The sequence below is a fragment of the Falco rusticolus genome, chromosome Z, assembly GCF_015220075.1.
Source record: "Falco rusticolus isolate bFalRus1 chromosome Z, bFalRus1.pri, whole genome shotgun sequence".
Taxonomy (NCBI): domain Eukaryota; kingdom Metazoa; phylum Chordata; class Aves; order Falconiformes; family Falconidae; genus Falco; species Falco rusticolus.
The window spans coordinates 71,322,745-71,341,262 of record NC_051210.1 but is presented as its reverse complement, the minus strand read 5'-3'; the positions used below and the strand labels follow the sequence as shown (position 1 = coordinate 71,341,262).

At 41.9% G+C, this 18,518-nt stretch overlaps 2 protein-coding genes across 3 annotated transcripts in view; one reads left to right on the top strand and one right to left on the bottom strand.

Moving 5' to 3' along the window:
• The first annotated feature begins 12 nt into the window (after positions 1-12).
• SKP2 (S-phase kinase associated protein 2) lies at positions 13-13,017 on the top strand. 2 transcript variants are annotated; one of them, XM_037372988.1, is made up of 11 exons: positions 13-230; positions 842-1,092; positions 2,656-2,767; positions 3,050-3,193; positions 3,766-3,900; positions 5,173-5,271; positions 6,113-6,223; positions 6,776-6,903; positions 8,496-8,547; positions 9,444-9,551; positions 10,740-13,017. In XM_037372988.1, the coding sequence occupies exons 1-11, from the start codon at positions 223-225 to the stop codon at positions 10,954-10,956; spliced, it is 1,365 nt and encodes a 454-aa protein (XP_037228885.1). In that variant the 5' UTR covers positions 13-222; the 3' UTR covers positions 10,957-13,017. The 2 variants fall into 2 exon arrangements, with proteins under 2 accessions (XP_037228885.1, XP_037228886.1); XM_037372989.1 differs by lacking the exon at positions 6,113-6,223.
• Positions 13,018-13,549: 532 nt separating this feature from the next.
• NADK2 (NAD kinase 2, mitochondrial) overlaps positions 13,550-18,518 on the bottom strand; it is a 34,952-nt gene continuing 29,983 nt past the window's right edge. Inside the window, 1 exon segment of the mRNA XM_037372987.1 lies at positions 13,550-16,383. Within this exon segment, the coding sequence (XP_037228884.1) occupies positions 16,245-16,383 (139 nt within the window). The 3' untranslated portion in view covers positions 13,550-16,244.

Below are 18,518 nucleotides of genomic sequence, written 5' to 3'. Positions count from 1 at the left end.
CGGCCCCGCCCCGGAGGCGAGCGCAAGGTACGATGGGTACGGCCCCTCCGCGCTGAGGCGGCGGGCAAAGGTGTGCGCGGCGGCGAACTACGGCTTCCGCCCGGCTTTGCGGCGGGCACCGCCGGCTTCCGCCCGGCCGGGGGACCGTGGCGCGCGGGTCGACGGCGCGGTGCGGAGGAGGGTGGCACGGCCGGGCGCCGGGCGCAGCGCGGGGCTGCCGCCATGCACAGGTACGGGGGGGGGCGCCCGCCGCCCGCCGGCGGGGTGGGGGAGAGCCGCGCCATGCCCGGGCTGCGCGTGAGCCCTGCCGCCCGGCGCGCGGGAACCCCACGGGTGTCCGGCGCGGGAAGGGACGGGACGGGGGGCGCTGGGGCCCCGGAGGCGCGTGCCGCAGGCTGCTGGCGGGGCACAGCCCGCGCGGCGCCGCTCCCGCCCGGCGCTGGGACCCCGCCCCCGCCTCCCGCGCGGCGGCAGAGCGCCCGCTGCCCGCGCATCCCGCGCGCCGCCCCTCCCGGGAGGAGAAGCCCGGGCGGGGGCGGGGGCGGTCGGGCCGCGCCCCCACCTCTTCGCCGGCTTCTCTCGCCGGTCCCCCCGCTCGCCCCCTCACGCCGCCCGGCAGCGGGGCGCGCTTGGTCCCCGGCGGGCTGTTGCAGCGAGCACGTGCCTCCGCGGTGGCCTCTGCTTGCGCTTCCAGCCGCTGCGGGCGCAGCGCTGCTCATCGCCCTGCCGGGGGACGTGGGTTATGCGCGACTGTCAGAGGGTTCTGTGCGAGGAGCCCCGTCCTGTTTGGTGTCAGTCTGGCGGTACTTTCAGAGCCCTGTGGGTTTTGCTGTCTCTGCAGAAAACACCTCCAGGAGATACCATCCTTCACCAGCAATGTTTCCAGCAGCTTCACCTGGGACTGCGACTCCGGCAAGACCTTGAAGTCCCTCTCGGGCCTGGGAGTGTCCGTCCTTAAGAAAGACAAGCTGGGCAATGAAAACACACCACAGGACTTGCTGGTGTCTTCGTCCTGTCCTCCTCCGAAACGGCAGAAGGTGAAGGACTTCATCATTGTGCGTCGGCTTCGGCTGCTCCAAGAGGCAGAGTCAGGTACTGTCACCCCGGTCCAGGTTTTGTTCACCCTTCAGCAGAGATGGAGAGTGGGTATCACAAGTCATTAGTACTTCATTTTTTGCGGGCTTGTGCTCTTTCCCAGCAGAGTATCACTTTTAGATCTAGTGGCATTCAGGCTTGGGCAGATAAATACTCCTTTATGTAAGCCTTTAACTAGAGGCAGTACGTCAGGCTCCAGAACTGAGACTCATGTAAGCCATGGCTGGCTCCCGCCTAGCCCCACCAGCCCCCATCTGTGTGCTAGGGGTTTGTGCGGCATACCTCTGTGTCTGTCAGCTCTTGCTGCTTGGGACTTGGGTGCCACCTGTGCCCAGCAGGGCCTGAAGTTGCATCTGTTGCTCTGCCCAAGGGACCTATTCCAGGAGATGTTTTGCCACATACCAAGCAGGGCCAAGCTCTTCAGGGCACAGCAGTGGCTGCCAGATGAATATGGACTGTTTGTGCTGCTGTCCCCAGTACAACTTTGAAACCCAGCGAGGCTTGATACTTAAGCATCTAAGCAGTAAGATACTTGGTCCTTGAGACCAAAGGGATCCATTCCGCATCTGTTGCAGTGCAGGCTGAGGTATGCCAGGGGCCCAGCATCTTGTCTTCTGCTGGGGCTGAGTGGTGAGCAAGGCAAGGAACTCTGCCAGAGAGCTACAGGGAAGGTGCAGTAAAGGGTGTAAGGTTCCTGGGCTGGAAAAAGACTGGGAGGGAAAGAGCAGGGCTGTAGCCTGAAGACCTGGGGCACTTGAAGAAGGGGTTATAGAATGCTGTATTCCTTCCTCTGGTATCAAAATGTATTTTCAGTTTGCAGTGACTACAGAATGCACAATAAAGAAATAGCTTGCTCCAGACACTAGGCTGTCATATGAAAAGTGGGAATACCCTCAGACATCCCTGCTTTTAAATGAGACAGTGCTGGATCACTGGCAGCTGTTCTTGAGCTCCACCACCCAGAAATCTCCCGTGTACATGGCAACACCTTCTGGAGCCTTGTATCTACTGATACTGTTAACTCCCTGAGAAGTTGAGATGCACCACATCCTTTCAGATAACGCTGGGGGCGGTGGTAGTTAGCATGTGTGTTTTAACGAGCAGTTTGCAGTACCTGGTTTTCTCTGTATACCGTGCAAAAGCATAGCTCACCTTGGGCTCTCTTCTGGGAGCTGACATGCACAGGAAGGATGAGCATTTCAGCAGGGGAAGAAAAAGAAAGTGAGGACCCTACAAGCCTTAGAATGCAAATGCCAGTTTCAAAAGTGAGTATGTGAATAAAGATTATTGTCATCTTTTCAGTGAAATTGGTTTTGTATAACTTTATTATGTACGCTAAATTGTTGTTATCAAAAGCTTTGCCTTTGCCAGTCATACCTAGGCAAAGACGGTACTGTCTTCCTACAATGAAGAGCTGAAAGGGGAATAAGTAGTGGGCTGATGTCTGTATAGTCTAGAGGGAGACTGTAGAGGTACTTTTAAAACCAAGCCAAACAAGGCATCTGATCAACAGGAAAAATGAACCAGCTTTAACTGAAACACGTTTCTCTTTCACTAAAGGTGTTTCTTGGGATGTACTTCCAGATGAATTGCTTTTGGCAATCTTTGCATGTTTGCCTCTAAATGACTTGCTAAAAGTTTCCGTGATTTGCAAGAGATGGCATCGTCTTTCGTAAGTATTACTTATCATCGCTTAGTGCTAAGAAAACATTTGCTTCCATAGACTGTTAAATGATCTGGTTCTTACCTTGTTTATTCACACATAATTCGGTTTATGTGGAAGGGGGTTATACGTATGTATAATCAAAAGATGGCTCACATATTTTAACGTTAGTAAATTCTATAAAATGGCTTTCCCTCCTGTCAGTCTTTTGTGACACTGAAAACTTTCTGTGGTTGTACTCATAGTTCTGACCCTTTCTAAATCACTAACAAGTAAAATTCTGTGCCTTAGGTTTGATGAATCTCTCTGGCATACTCTTGATCTGACTGGTAGAAATCTGCTGCCAGGAGTGATTGGACAGTTGCTGCCTGCAGGTGTTACTGCATTCCGCTGCCCAAGATCCTATATTGGGAATCCATTGTTTAAAACAAGCAAGTAAGACTTTTTCTGCATGTTGTGGATCCTGAAACCACATATCAAATATTCCTAGTTTCTCTGTGTATTTTTGGGTTTAAGATCTCCGCCAGCAGTAGCATTTGTGCTGTCTCTGGAGTGTAGAAGAGCTGATCAGTGGTTAGGCATATGTTGAAATTAGAGGATCTGTATTCACCTGTCAGTTACTTAAAACCAAGCTAATGTGATTTTTCGAAAGTATCAAGCACCATCATCCACTTGCAATTTATATCTTGTAGCATGAAGAATTGTCAGCATCTCCAGCATTTTTATATGGGAAGATCAAAGTGATTTAACTCCAGCACAGTAGACTTTCAGGTATTATGATGAATCCTCTAAATGCGTTGAAGATAAGAGTTGTGCAGTTTTAGTTGGTACCTTAGCAGTAGGTGGGGTGAGCTTAGTTGTATGTCCAGTGTACAGCGGAATACAACGGTATAATTATGATCTGCAAGCTTTGCACTGTTTTAGTGTATGGGGTATACTTATGGTATGGGGAATTTGTAGAACAGGCTTTATTGCAGTTTTAGTAACCTGCCTTTCTCCTTTTGTAGATCTCTCAGAATTCAACATATGGATTTGTCAAACTGCACGGTGTCTGTGGCAGATCTCCAGAGTATTCTTTGTCTATGTGAAAGGCTGCAGAACCTCAGCTTGGAGGGACTAGTACTTTCTGACAACATCATCAAGTGAGTGACATGTTTGGAATATTCAGTAAATACCTTCTATTTGGTGCTATCATTTTGTGCAGGCTAGCAAAAGAATGCAGTTAAGGGTTTTTCATTGTGGGAGTCTTTTGAAACGGCCAGTTCGAGCACCTAACAGACCTACCTGGCAGGCTAAATGAGCTGCCTCTTTCCTCTCTTGTCCTCCAACAGATGAGGCGAGGAGGAAACACTCCTCTGGAAGAGTGTTTCTTGGTGGCTTTTTGTCATTCCTCAGAGTAGGGGGAGATTGGCTCCTGCAGCCAAGCTGCATAGCAGAGCTCCTTTTTTCCTATTTCTATGCTCCTAAGAGAACTTCTGTGTTTGGCATAAAGGTTTTTTTCTGTTTTAAGGGGTATAAGTAACTCTTCTGCCAGAAGGTTGTTGTGCTTCTGCACTATTTCTCACTTCTTTCTTAAACTCCACTTTGTCTGGAAAATCACAGATTCTGTCAAGCAGATAACTGTTGGTCGATTAAACTGGGAAGACACTTAACAGGTGTGCAGTCAATGTCCTGTTCAATCACAGGTGATTGTGGAAGTGCCAGGGACCATAGGTCAGGTGGCAGAGACTCTGGGTGTCCTGCTTTCTACTTCGGAGCTTTCTGATGCCTTCCTTACTCCAGGGCGGGGGAACAAAGCACAAACAAACCCATTAGTCTGGCTTTTGATACCAGACTAAAGTGTCTGAAAATGGGGTACTAACTAGGCACCAGTGATGAAATGTTACTGCCTTGTGTACGAATGTAGATACAAATGTAAGTTTCGCTAACTGCAAGCCTGTTTTAGTCTGGCAAACAAATGCATTCAGGGGGATGCTATTTGGACATGTGTGTTTTTCAGGAATAACCTCCATCTTGCAGAGGTAACTTCAGAATGTGGTGATTGCTTTGTCTTTTAGAGCTATAGTGATCTTTAATAAAGCCATGGTGTGTATTTAATGGTATACGACAAAGACAAGGTGAAAATACATTGTTTCCTTTTAAACTTAGCAGTTTATAAATATGCAGACTTATCAGGAATGTCAGGTAAATAAGCAAGTATCCCCTTTGACACTTCACGGTGATACAGCAAGTGCAGGGTTGAGAGCCTTAGTGACTCTTAGGTTGGTCAGTTTACTAAAAATACGGTGCTGCATGTTTAACCAATAATTCTGTGCCTGGGATCTTAACTTTTAAAAATAATCACACATCCTAGCAATGCAAACAATGTTCCAACATTTAAATTTTATTAGACTTTTCTTTTTTCTTCCCTACAGGAACATTGCTAAGAATCCTGATTTGATGCGACTAAATCTCTGTGGGTGCTCGGGGTTTTCTGCAGAAGCCTTGAAGCTGATGTTGAACAGCTGTTCTACGTAAGACAAAAATAGTTTTTACTATTGCTGCTTACTGCTATTCCTGAGAAAAAGGATCCTTTGTATTTTTTTCCATAGGCATCCCAATTGTACTTGTCTCTATGTTTTTTATGAGCCTGTTCCTGAATGCCAAACAGCTGATTATTAGCTGAATAGTCAGATAGTTTCTTCCCATCAAGTTATTTTCTTCTTTAATAGCAAAGATGAACTTCAGTATTTTTAAATGAGTTTCTTTAATCATCCTTAAAGCAAGTCTTGCTGGGTTAACCCCATTTATGTTCCTTTGATATCATGTAAATTTGATTTTCTTAATGAAAGCAGTATGTGACCCTTACATAGTAGAGTGTGTGTTTTGAAACAGAAAAGTGGAGTCCCAGGGCTCCCTTTGCAAACAGAGTACAGCATGAATGGCAAAAACACTGTGCCTTTCCATCCAAGACAGAATAATCCTTCAGTAACCTACTTTATGAAGCACTGTGTTCAGATTGACAGCTCCAATGATTAAACCATCTGCCACCAGGAAGTCATTGAACTGAGCCCTAGTCAGTCTGGAGTTTATGTCGTGATCTTTCTGCTGACTTCCTGTGAGATGCTGGACAATCTACTTAATCTTTGCTTCTGGAAAAGCATGTTTTTAGTCAAACGGCATATTAGTGGACAGACAAAGCCTTAATCTTTTTCTGCCTCTCATGGGTAGGTAATGCTTTCTATTGCTTGGTCAGATTCCTTGGATCATGAGCTATTTAGAGAATGGCAGTCTGTACAGTGCACAGCAAATAGCAGATGGCAAAACTGATCCTAAGAATGCTAGTGGTGATTTAACTGTTTTTAATTTATACAGAGATTGCCAGCTAAATGCTCTAGTTGGGCTGTTCACTGTCTCGGTCCTCTGGTTAAATCTACAACACCTGCACACAAAAGACTTTGTTCCAGCCCTGAATGGTGATTGGCTGTAGGTAATCAAGCATGTAAAGAGATTTAAGGTTACAGCATCACCAATGCTTACATAAAACTATGAAGTATTTTATGCCAATTAGGATTAATTGGTCATCTGACCACTGCTAGTAATGGATAGCCTTTTTTCCCTCTCAATGTGAACATCTGTTCAGTAGTAACAGATTTAGGTCACAAACCCAAAAGCAATATGAAAAGACAGTGTCTCCCCGTGGCAGTCCCCGGGAGAGAATCATATCACTTCCTAATGGAAGTGGCCTTGGGAAGTCACTAACCCCTTGCCCAGAGCTTGGTCTTGCGCTGGCAAGGTTGATGATAACTTTGTGTGGTTGGATCTTGAAAACCTCCAAACACAGATTCCATAGCTTCACTGGGCAACCGGCTCTAGTGCTTAATTATTGTCACACCAGATTTTGTAGTCATGAATACAGGAAGTTGGTAGCAGGTGTGTTACAAGTTTTTGCATTAAAAGTATCAACTGTAATAGATAATATCAGAACTCACTGTTTTGGTGATTCTCCCAAACAACTCTTTGTTCATTTGTGTGTAGGCTGGAGGAGCTGAACTTGTCCTGGTGTGACTTCACAGCCACCCATGTCAAAGCAGCAGTCAATCACATCACTTCAAAAGTAATGCAATTAAATTTAAGTGGATACAGACAGAATCTACAAATACAAGGTAAATGACAGCATGGCAAACCTTTTATCTCACTATAAGATAAAGCAGCAGGCTTTATATATTTTTCTGGTCGGCATCCACTGTGCATATAGAAAAATCATGCACCAACACTGATTCTGTGCTCTATATAGCTTGATGTTCTTGCTGTCAGAGAATCTTACTTCCGTCTCTGGCTCAGCCATGAGAAGTGAGATGATTTGCCTTCTGAATTTAAATAATAGTGAGGTGAAAGCTCATGTCATCTTCAGTTGAAAGGTACAGCCCTTACTTCTGAAGTAAGTCCTGAAAGCTGGATACGCTGGATCCCATGTTCCACTGTAAACTGTGCATTGGCCTTCCAGATAGTTTTTGGATCTTTCTTAAGGCTTCTGCTGTTGTGGGGGCTGAAGGCATCTTCCAAAAGACATCAGTCATAGTAACTACTTGAGTTTCAGCCTGACATGCTGTCATACAGATACCATTTAATTTGAAAGGCAAATCATCTCAGTAATCAATATTAACCATTTACTTGCTAAGAGTTCTAGGAGGAAAAGTTAGGTAAAGTTGCAGGGTAATAGAAAATGCAGATAAATTCGATTTGGGGAGAGGGCACAACAAAATGGGCAAGGATATAGATAAAGGATGAAATGGCTTTGGTGGTACAGAGAAGTGAATTTTCTCAATGAGCAAATGTGATGCCAGGGCATTGGCTGACAAGGAGATAGGCAACATACCAGTGGTAACCTCTCTTTTCTTCTGTTTAAACGTCACACAGACCTTGGCATGCATTCCTTTGTGGGGAAATGCACCAGTCTTCTTTTTACCTCAGCCCAAAACCCATAAACAAACATGCTACACAATCTCATCAAAATCAAGAATTTGAACCTTCTGTTGATGTGACCATTAGAGACAATGTGTAGAGCTCTTCTGTTGCAGAACACTTTCTATGAGTAATTTTACTCTGTTTCAATGCAATTTTTAATGCATAAGATTTCAGTAGCTCACTAATCATCATAATTTAGGTATTGTTTTCTTTAGGTTTTATACGTGAATTCTGAAATACCAAAATCCTCTTGTATGTTGATTAACAACCTGCTAGTAACAGTGGCCTCAGTGATATCTGAGCCACAGGTGATCCTATGCTGTTTACAGACAATGAAAAGATAGTATCATGAATTTACAGTTTAAATTAGGAAAACCATAACTGTAAAGGGGAAGAGAACTTTCTGTGGGTAGAAATTGAGATGCCTGAAGAACTTGATGGTCTGAAAGGGTATTTGATGTGTGGAAAATTTTTGGTGTTTTTTGACTAGTAAGAGTTTCAGGCATCTCACCATTGCTGTGTCTCGGTAGATTTCTACAGCAGTATCACTTACTTAGTAAGATGCTGGTGCAACTGACTTTTAGGGACACTACTTTGGACTAAATAGATCCGTTTTACTGAGGATTAAAAGAAGTCCCTGTATCCTGAAGTATCTTGATAGGCAGACTATATGCTCTTAAGCCTTAAGTTTTCTTTTTAACAGAAATGAACATGTATGGAAGTGAGTAGGCTGTATAAAGCATGTTTTTCTTACTGGAAGATGGACTGACTCTTTGTGACCTCTTTTCAGACGTTAAAACACTGGTGGAAAGGTGTCCTTCTCTCACCCATTTAGATCTAAGGTAAGGAGACCTGTGCACCTGGTCCTTAAATGCTCTGGTTCAGAGGACTGCCACTTCTACTACAGTGCAGTAACTATATAGTAATAATGCATGATTGTGTAGGATTGAACAACCAGAAAATATGTTCTGTGCTAAACCTACAAGAGATTTGCTATCTGGCATGACCTAATCTGAAGCAGGTAACTAACTTGAAGATTTCTTGTTACTTTGGCATAAATGTTGCATACATACAGGATTTGTTAATTCACAAGTGATAGTACTTGATAGGTAGAGTAGAAGGAAGCATTCAGATGCATACAGTTTATAAGCCTAGCATCCTAGAGAAGGTTTAGTTCATCTGATATGTATTTTTTACTTGGCCGTAGAACTGAGGAAAAAAAAAAAAGTGTATTTAGGTTTTAACCTAGTCAAATTAAAATATTTTGAAATCTTAATGTGTAAAGTAATTGTCTTTTCATGGCACGAGACAAGATCTGCTGCAGAATATCTGCCTGCAGAGAAGCTTCTGCTTCACTTGCCCTTCAGTGAAAATCAAAATCTCTCTGTTGTGGTTGCAACCAAGCACAACACAGCTGCATGCACTTAACGTAAAAATTACCAAGCAAGAACTAAAACTATCAGTGTCCTGTCAACATCATTCTCACACCAAATCCAAACCACAGCACTGCACTGACTGCTAAGAAGAAAATTAACTCTATTCCAGCTGAAACCAGGACACCCTCCCACACAACACACACACACACTAGAAAGGGGTTACCTCCATACTCAGCAAAAAAACACTTCAGTGGTAGAAAAAGAAATTGAAACTCATTAATTTTTTTAGCCTGAATTTTGGAAACACCGAATTTACTGCTGCTTTATACTTAAACCGCCATTATATATGCTCTCGTGTACAGTGACAGTGTGATGTTAAAGCCTGAGTGCTTCTGGTATTTTCATCAACTCATCTTTCTACAACATCTGTGTCTTAGCCGATGTTACCAGATATCACCTGCTTCCTTAATGTAAGTAATCTCTAAATGGCTTTGGTTTGCTGTTCATGCAGAGGGTATGTTATTTTAAACTAGGTTTATTTTAGGTTTAGAAATGCAAGTACTGTTCTGAAAAACTTACTGGTATGAGGAATAAGGAGCTGAGATAAAATAACCTGACTGCTAGAGCATGTACCTTTGAGAATCCAGACTGGAACCAAAGGTATCCAAGATAATCTCTCTGTGATCTCAGTCTGTACTCACAGAACTTGCTGATCAGTATGTCCATTGGTCTTCCCTTAATGGCATTATACTACTGGTACTCATTACTGTGAGGTACAGCTGGAGATTCCAGTGCTGCCAGTGACCAGTATCAGTGTCAATATTAGGTTTTCAATTATGTAACAAGGAAGGGATAGTCCTTTGGAAAACCTTTAACAGAGCTGACAGTTGATTAGCTAATCTGTTTATACTCCTTTGCTTTTGTGTGCACCTGTGTCAGTTACTGGTTGCCACTGAAACACAGCTTAGAGTTAGTTGCTTGTGGGTATTTTCTGCCTTTTATTAGTATATCAGTCATTCTGTTGTATTATTACTATATCAACTTAATTCTCTCAGGAAAGATGTCAATCTACAGAAATGATCAACAACAAGGAAGAGGTTGTGAGAGGAACAGGACTACCAAAATGAGGATCTGAAGAAACTTTTCTGTAGCAGTTTGTGCTGTCATGATGATACCTTGCATGCCTGCTTGTCAATTTTGCCTAACACTTGCTTACAGATAGAGAGTTCACGTGATGAGTGGGCAAACATGAAGCATTCAAGAAGCCAGGGCTAGCTATTCACTGGTATGTTGTAACAGACTGGAGGCTGAGAGTACCTAGGGGCTTGTGTCCTGACCCATATCCTGCAACTTCATCTGGGGCAATTCCTTCTTGACCAAAATAAATCAGTCCAGGGAAATGAAGGGGCAGGAACCAGTCTGCTTACACTGTGTTGAGAAAGAACAGTAAGAAGCAATTTACTCAGCAGGTTTCCTGAATTGTCAGTACAGAGAACTAGTTTCAGTTAAGTATGTGCTTTTAAAAAGTAGGAAGGAGAATTTAGCTTAAGTGCTTACCTTCTAGAACTTTGTAGAAATGCAGTTACCAAGTTTGGGTACAGACTGCAAAAAAAAATGTTTTCAGGTTCATGATTATTTCCATATTTTTCTCTTTCTAGAGAACTTCGTGAAATTCCAACATTAAAGACTCTTCAGGTGTTTGGAATAGTGAATGATAGCTCTTTACAGCTCCTCAGGGAAATGCTTCCTGGCATCAAGATCAATTGTTCACCCTTTACAAGTATCGCAAGGCCAACTGTTAGCAGCAAAAAGAACCATGAGATTTGGGGCGTCAAATGCAGATTGAAAATCCTGAGAAATCCTTGTGGCATATGATCATGTACAATGCACTGGGTGCAATGGACACGCTGTGTACTGGAGCTCCTTAAGCAGCAGAGTGCTGGAGCACCTTTAATCATAGTACTGTTACTATTAAAAATCATTCTAACTTGGGTTTATGCCTTAATGTAGTTTCATAAATATTTTTTTAAGTATTTCTTTTTTTACATAAAGCCTTTAGAAATCTGATTATCTGTGAGCAATTGTAGTATTTCTTTTAGGCTTTTTATTGTTGTTTTTTTACAAGGGAGATTCTTTAATGACAATGATTAACAGTGTGAGCCTCTAGCAACTGTTGCAGGTTCTGATGCAGCTTTTGTTGCTTTAAGGTGTCCTAAAGATGCTTATGGTTAGCTCTTTCAGCTCTAGAGCTCCTGAAAAGTCTTACAAGAAGTGCTAGGTACCTTGATGAGACTTATTAAGGAATTGTCTTTGTCTGAGTTTGCAGAACTCAGAATGACTAATGATATTAAACCTATTCAGATCCAGTAAGATGAGAGGCTACCTACTGTTTGTGAGGGGGACAGAAGACCGAGTCTGAATTCACCAAACCTGAAAACCGTGAATAGGGGAAAGGATGTCCACATGTAAAGGAGTGGAGAGGCAGCTCAATACTGTTCAGTACAAAGTTCAGCAGCAGTATTAAGGAGCTACAGTGAAGTTTTTCTTTAGCAGGCCACAAAGGTAATATCTGGGTTTTGTATTCTTGTTACAAAAAAAATAGTCTGAAGATCCCATTTGGAATAAGCATTTGTAAATGTAGAAGCTGGTTATAAATAATTCCAGGTTGTGGTGCTAGGTTTTCCGATTAACTATTACGGAACCTTAATGTAGTTTCAGTGATCTTGATCTCAGATAAAACTTTGTAATGTTTGCTTCCTTTCAAGAACAAGGTCTTTCAACACCATCTGATAAATCGGCAGAAATGTTGCAGGAGGAGGGCTCAAATGGTTCTGGATCTCAGACCAAAAGCAAAACCTGGGACTTCTGCGTAACAGTGTTGTAAGGGAGATGCTTTGGTGCTATTGAGGCATCACTTTATAATAGCATGTTTGCAGTATCTTTGCACTTCTTGTATCTGTAACTAACCACTGCTGTCCGTATTGGGTCTGACTGAGCCCCATAGCAACCCTCAGTGTTGCGCTTGTATTGCTAGCAGGTAGCCAGGGTAGCTGCTGCAGGGTCCTCGTGCGTAAGCCTGGAATGTTCCAGCAGGTGTGCTAGTTGGGAAGTCCTAGGGCAACCCCTGGATTCCATGTAGGGTGCTAATATGCTGCTGTTATTCCTATGAATGCAGCAAGCAAGCAGGTGGTGAATTTATTCATAGAATCATTTAGGTTGGAAAATACTTTCAAGATCCAGTCCAACCATTAATCTCGCACTGCCGGGTCCACCACTAAGTCATGTCCCCAAGTGCTGCCTCACACACACCTCCAGGGACAGTGACTCACTGCTTCCCTGGGCAGCCTGTTCCAGGGCTTGATAACCCTTTCAGATAAATTTCTCCTTATACCAAATCCAGATCTTCACCTGGTGCAACTTGAGACCATGTCTTCTTGTCCTGTCACTTGTTACGTGGATGTTTAAGGTTAGCCTACCACACTACTGTGGGGCTGTTGCATAGGTATAGTGTTTCCCATCTCAAACTGAAGAGTTCGGGAATAAATACCTGGTAGTACAGAGCACATTGTTAACTATGTGTTACTAGACCTTGATATTTAATTTGACTTTCTGTGGTATAGCAAATACAGCATTGCCTTTTTAATCTAAGTTGGTTTTGGTTTTATTAAATTGAACAGAGTGTAAGACTTTGAGTCATTAATGTGTCTGTGCCCCTTACAAAGGAGTTGGGGTGACATACCTCATCAAAGCTGGAGCGGAGGCTGGATGATATTGGGTATTCCACTGTTCCACAGTTCGTAGCCTTAGGTTTATGACTTGAATTCTTCCAAGAAAAAAGGTAAATATTTGCAGCACAGCACTACTGTAAATTGTTTTTCTCCCTATGCACAATTTAACCCCATACAACTTCTGCATTTAATAAAGATCTAAAGAATTGTTGTATTGTACAGAACGACTGATGAATGGGAGGAGACTTTCCCTGACTTGCCACCAACTTTGTGTTGTGCGTCTAAAAAAAACCCAAAACCCCCACAAACTGTCCAAGCAACATCTAAACAGTGGTTTAGAGGACAGGGTGTTACCACCAGTACATTTAGCATTTAATAGACAGTGCTTTAAAACCCTGTACAGAATTGGAATAGTAGTGTGGCTTTAGCTAGAAGGAGTAGTCCCAAATTTGTTTAAGTACCATGTTCAGTGTTGGTAGAGGACACACGTTTCTACTGCAGCCCCGATGGTAGTTGTATCAGACACATAATGGAGGTCCTCTGGGTAAGATGCACCACTGACCTTTTCTTGAATGAAAAACGTTATTTGGTAGCCCTGAGCAGTCCACACCAAAAACTGCTACATAGGTAAGTCTCTGCATTTTACCTAAAGCATGAAACAGTGTAAAACGAACTGTACAGTAAGTAAGTTGAGCGCATTAAACACCTTTGAAAGTTGAAATAAGGCACAGGACAGCTTCATGTGTTGATTAATTTTTATTACATAACATATAAACACCACTTTTTTTAAAGAAAAAAAAGCAAAGAATGACAGGTCTAGTTTAGTAGAACACAGTGTGGACTGGCACTAAATGAAAAGACCATGGATTTGATTCAGCCAGTAGAAGAGGTACAGAGTTCACTGCCAGTTGCAGCAGATTAAATCAGTGTGAAACCAATACTCAGTCCTGTTACAGAATACGTACTAGGTGTCTGTCCTGCAATCCTTTGTAATAAAGTATTTTATTAATCCTTAAATTCTTAAATCCTTAAATCTAGAATCCTTAAAAAGGATTCTAGAATTCATTATTTTAAAAAGGGTAGCTGCTTACTGTTTATTTAATTCTACATCTCTGAATCATCCTAGTTACGTAAATCAAGCATTCACCAGTAAATGCTTCAACAGAAGTGCAATTAAATATAAACAAAACCAGTAGAGGCCACTCACGAGCAGGTCAGGTTTCCATTTTGCTAAGCAAGTTAGGAATTTGACTGAAATCTCTTTACTAATCTCTACGTTGGGTCTGCAGGGCCTGAAAACATTGCATTTTAGTCTCAGCAGTCATGATAAGGAATGAGAGGCATCCTTAGGTATGCGCCCTGATCAGACTAATAGTCTCCATTAAAATGTTACTGCACACAAATGTCTCTAAATATGATGGGGACAGGGTTTCTGCCATTAATTTGTCTGTGCAGGTATTCAAGGATGCTTTCAATCCCTAAACCTCTGATCTAACACTGGTGAGGTCCTAGGAAGTCGTAAATTTGTGTTAATGGCATTGGTGGGTGGTGGGCGTTCTTGAACCTTTACAGCGTATTGACCAGTGTACTAGACGGAGGCACATAAACCACCCTTAACTGGTTACAGATGGATTAGGAGTGACTACAACACCCTAGTCTCTGTGCAGCCAGCTTTCTAAAGATTAGTCTTTTGCATCTTCACCTTTAGACCAGTTTTGCAGATTATTTTAGACATTAAGAGTGTTATTCTGATAGTTCCTGAACTTACTAAGTTTTGAAAGAGTGTTTTATCTACTTCGATTTTCCCCTTCTGGTCTGCAATCATGACAACTCACACTGACGGTGTAAATAACTCTTGTCTGCAGCACACTTAGAAGATAAAATGTACACAAACAGTGATAGCATATTCAGAAAGCTCCATCAGTATCACATTCTTCTAGAACTGATTGGCCTGATTCTGGTTTAGAGACTTAAGTAGCAGAAGGAAAAGATGTTTTATCCACTTTCTCCACCTATAAAGATCAATTTACATGTTGTGATTGGCAATAGACACACTGATTGGCCATGCTGGAGAACATTCACATTAGACCCGAGAACATCTGTTACAGAAGTCTCTTCATTCAAAAGCAGTTTTAAGAAAACTCACTTTTGGAAATAGATCTGTAGTAGACAGGACAAAACACATTTGTTTCAAGTCATGTAGCAGAAAAGTTACTACTGCAGGAATCTTCATTTTGTCAAATTCTGCCCCCTCATCTATGCAACGATCAGCATAGACTTTCAAAGGCAATCATACTTCACAGTTTCTCTAAAACATCTAGAAAGTCATTTCCTCTTCTATAATCAGAGCTTTTTTTTCTGTTATCAACTTGCCTACCCAACACATGATCAGAGTCACGTAAAGTTAAAATTAATTTGCTGCCAATTAAATATTGGTAACGATCAGCACAGGATTGGAAATTTAAACTTTCTGGGCAAGTTAAAATTACACACTTAGGAAATGGGAAGACATCCATTAACTTGTGCTCCAACTACTAGCACCCAGTACATACCATTCTTCCTCAATTACAAACTCTGAACCTAAAATTCCAAACCATTCAACTTAGTAAGGCCCAAATATCTTTCGTGATGATAGCCGCCTACATACACTACTGTGACTGAATACCTGCTAGCCAGCTAATCCATTCAGTGAAGGAGCGTGTCATACTTCAATGTCTCCTGTAGTTTGTATAAGTTTGTATATTCATATTAAATGGCTCAAGAAAACCCTTGGTTTAAGTCCCTCTCTAGCCAAAGAGAAAAGGTAAGAGCTACATCATTCAAGACGTGATTAAACCAGACTTTGACTTTTGATGTAAATCTACAAAGTAGAAAAAATACTGGAAAAGGAAAAAAAAAATTGTCACAAGTTGTATGAAACTACAAAGTTGTAAAAGTTTTTAAAAGCATACAAAAGTTTTTTATTTGTTCCTGTTACGTCAACATCAGGATTTACCAAAATCTATATATCCTTGCATCATATTGCTAGATTGACAGCCAACTTTTCTACAAAAGTGTATGTATGAAGGTGTTTAGTTTCATCAGTCCCAGACTGTTACTAAAAAACTGTACATCTGAGTATTTAATGCTACGGACTTAATACTTGAACCCATCTGCCTGTGTTTAAAAAGATGTTCTTTCGTGTTTGCCTTACAGGTTAGAATGTCAATTTTCACTGAAGTTAGAGGTAAGATTTCAGATGTATTTTTTTTACACCAGATGCAAAAATTGCTTAAATATCCCCAAAGCAAAGGAATGAAAAGCATCTCAAGCTTCCACCAATGCTCTTGCATCCAAAAAGGACAACTTCCAAAATAATGCAGCATTGCAATGTGCTCTCCCCAAGAGTTCCCTCTCTGGATCCAGAACTGTTTCAGCAGAAGACACTAGGATCCTTCATTCCTCCAGTAGAACAGTGCACAGTGCATCCTCTGTATCAATCATTATTGAAGCTATTGCCCCATCATTGAACTCAAAAGATGTTCCTCCATCTACAACCATACAAGCATCCCAACAGCGGGAACGGACGCAGACTCTGCAAAAAATAAGTTTTCACAAAATAGTTTAAAAAGATGATGTATTTCACACAAGCACTTACCTTGAGCAATAAAGACTAGTTCTTGCACATTCCTCTGCATGGGTCAGCAGATGCACAAGCACACACAGGCACGGCTGGAGAAGAATTTAGCATGGTACTAAGCACTAGAATCCCCCGAGCCATCAGTACTTTGTATAGACTTGGCCAGGAGTCCAGAGAGTACTGAAGGGCTATTGCTCCAAGAGTCTGAGAACAGCCTGTAACACTTGATATTGAAAGCTGCAGTTTAGGTGTATTTTGTAAAGCAAGCTACTGATGATCCCATTTCATAGTGACTTACTTACTTTTTCACGTAAAAGTCTTCAATTCATGATTCTAATGTATGGTCTTCATGTTAAGTGGAGCATGCAGGTTCAGCTAGCAATGCTTAAGATTCAAATAATCTGGATATTAATATAGTCTATTTTGTTACATGAATCATTCAGAGACATAAGGAAAAGTAATTTCAACACAAAGTTGAAGGTCAGAATGATTGCCAAGCAACATCATAAATAGGTATTGCAGCAAATTACTGCCTATGTTAGAGTGTGACTGCTATATACTAAGCTAATAAATTTATATTTAAGCTTACACAATTTAAGGCAGCTCTTTCAGAGCTGGGCAAGACAGAATAAAGATACTAACCATCTCCACTTTCCTCTAAAAGAAAAACTAACGCAACCATTAGAATTCATCCTTTCACATATGTAGAAAGTGAGAACTCCTTAAGTAAAGAATTCTTCAAACTTTTTTCATATTGCTAGATGGGGACCAATAGTTACGCCAGAGCAGCTGCAAGACTGCAGTCTCACATGTGCTTCACTCTTTCTGACTTAGGCCTCGGTATAGGCGATGTTCTGACCTCCAAAATGTGATCAGCAATTACCCAGTGACTTAAATTTTCAGGAAGACCTATCTTTCACAAATATAAATAACTTGGAAGTATAGCCACAGTGTCAAAGCTTAATTGGCCTGTGCATCACTAAACAGCGAAGGCTGGACACTGCAGAAGAACATGGACACATCTTCCACTCCTTCATTTCACTCTGGGCAGCTACTACGTCAAAAAGGAGTAACAACAGCAACAGGGAGATGTCTAGTATCAAGAGCTGAAGATCAAGCCTATGACAGGGAGCAAATTCTCCTTTAAAAAGGAAAAATGGGCAGATCTCTCTCACAAGCATGCAGATATTTATAGCTCCAGTATAGTTTTTATAGTCTATCCCATGCCAAGGACTCTAAATAAAACAAGACTTAGTCCTGTAGAACCCATGGATGAAAACACAGTTACCTGCTCCTATTTTAACTTCTCCTTTTACTATCTCTCTTAAGATTTACTCATCCTTGCGAACTCCCAGATCCAAATGACTAAGAAGTAGTAAATGTTTAAAGACATGACACATGCACAGTGGACATCTAATATAATATTTAGTCCCAGTAGCCAGACAAGTCATTTATTGCTAGGTCAGAAAATGTTGTGATGTGGCTCAAAAGGTGCAGAATTTGGGTCTCCTTCAAGTCAGAGCTCCTTTAGATACTTGTTTTGATATAAAAAGTGAATTAACATTTAATTAATACCAAGATATTATATTGTTCTCAACAGTTATTCTGAACATATAACTAACAGTTTCAAGTGTTTATATTTGATTGTGGCAAGGCCCAGAAAAATCATAGAATCATCACAGAATCATTTAGGTTGGAAAAGACCTTTAAGATCATTGAGTCCAACTGTTAACCCAGAACTGCCAAGTCCACCATTGAACCATGTCCCTAAGCGCCACATCTACACATCTTTTAAATACCTTCACAGGTGATACTAAATCACTTCCTTGAGCAGCCTGTTCAGTGCTTGACAACTCTTTTGGTAAAGAATTTTTTCCTAATAGCCAATCTAAACCTCCCCTGGCATGAATGCCCCAAGTTAAAAAAACTGAATTACCAAATAATTTAGTTTGGAACAGTATCTAGTCCAACATTCCACTCGAAGCAGGCCTTACTTCAAAGACAGATTAGGTTGCTTAGGTCCTTGCCCAGCCAAGTTTTGAGTTTCTCCAAGGACAGCGATAGCACAATTCTCTGGGCAACCTGTTCTA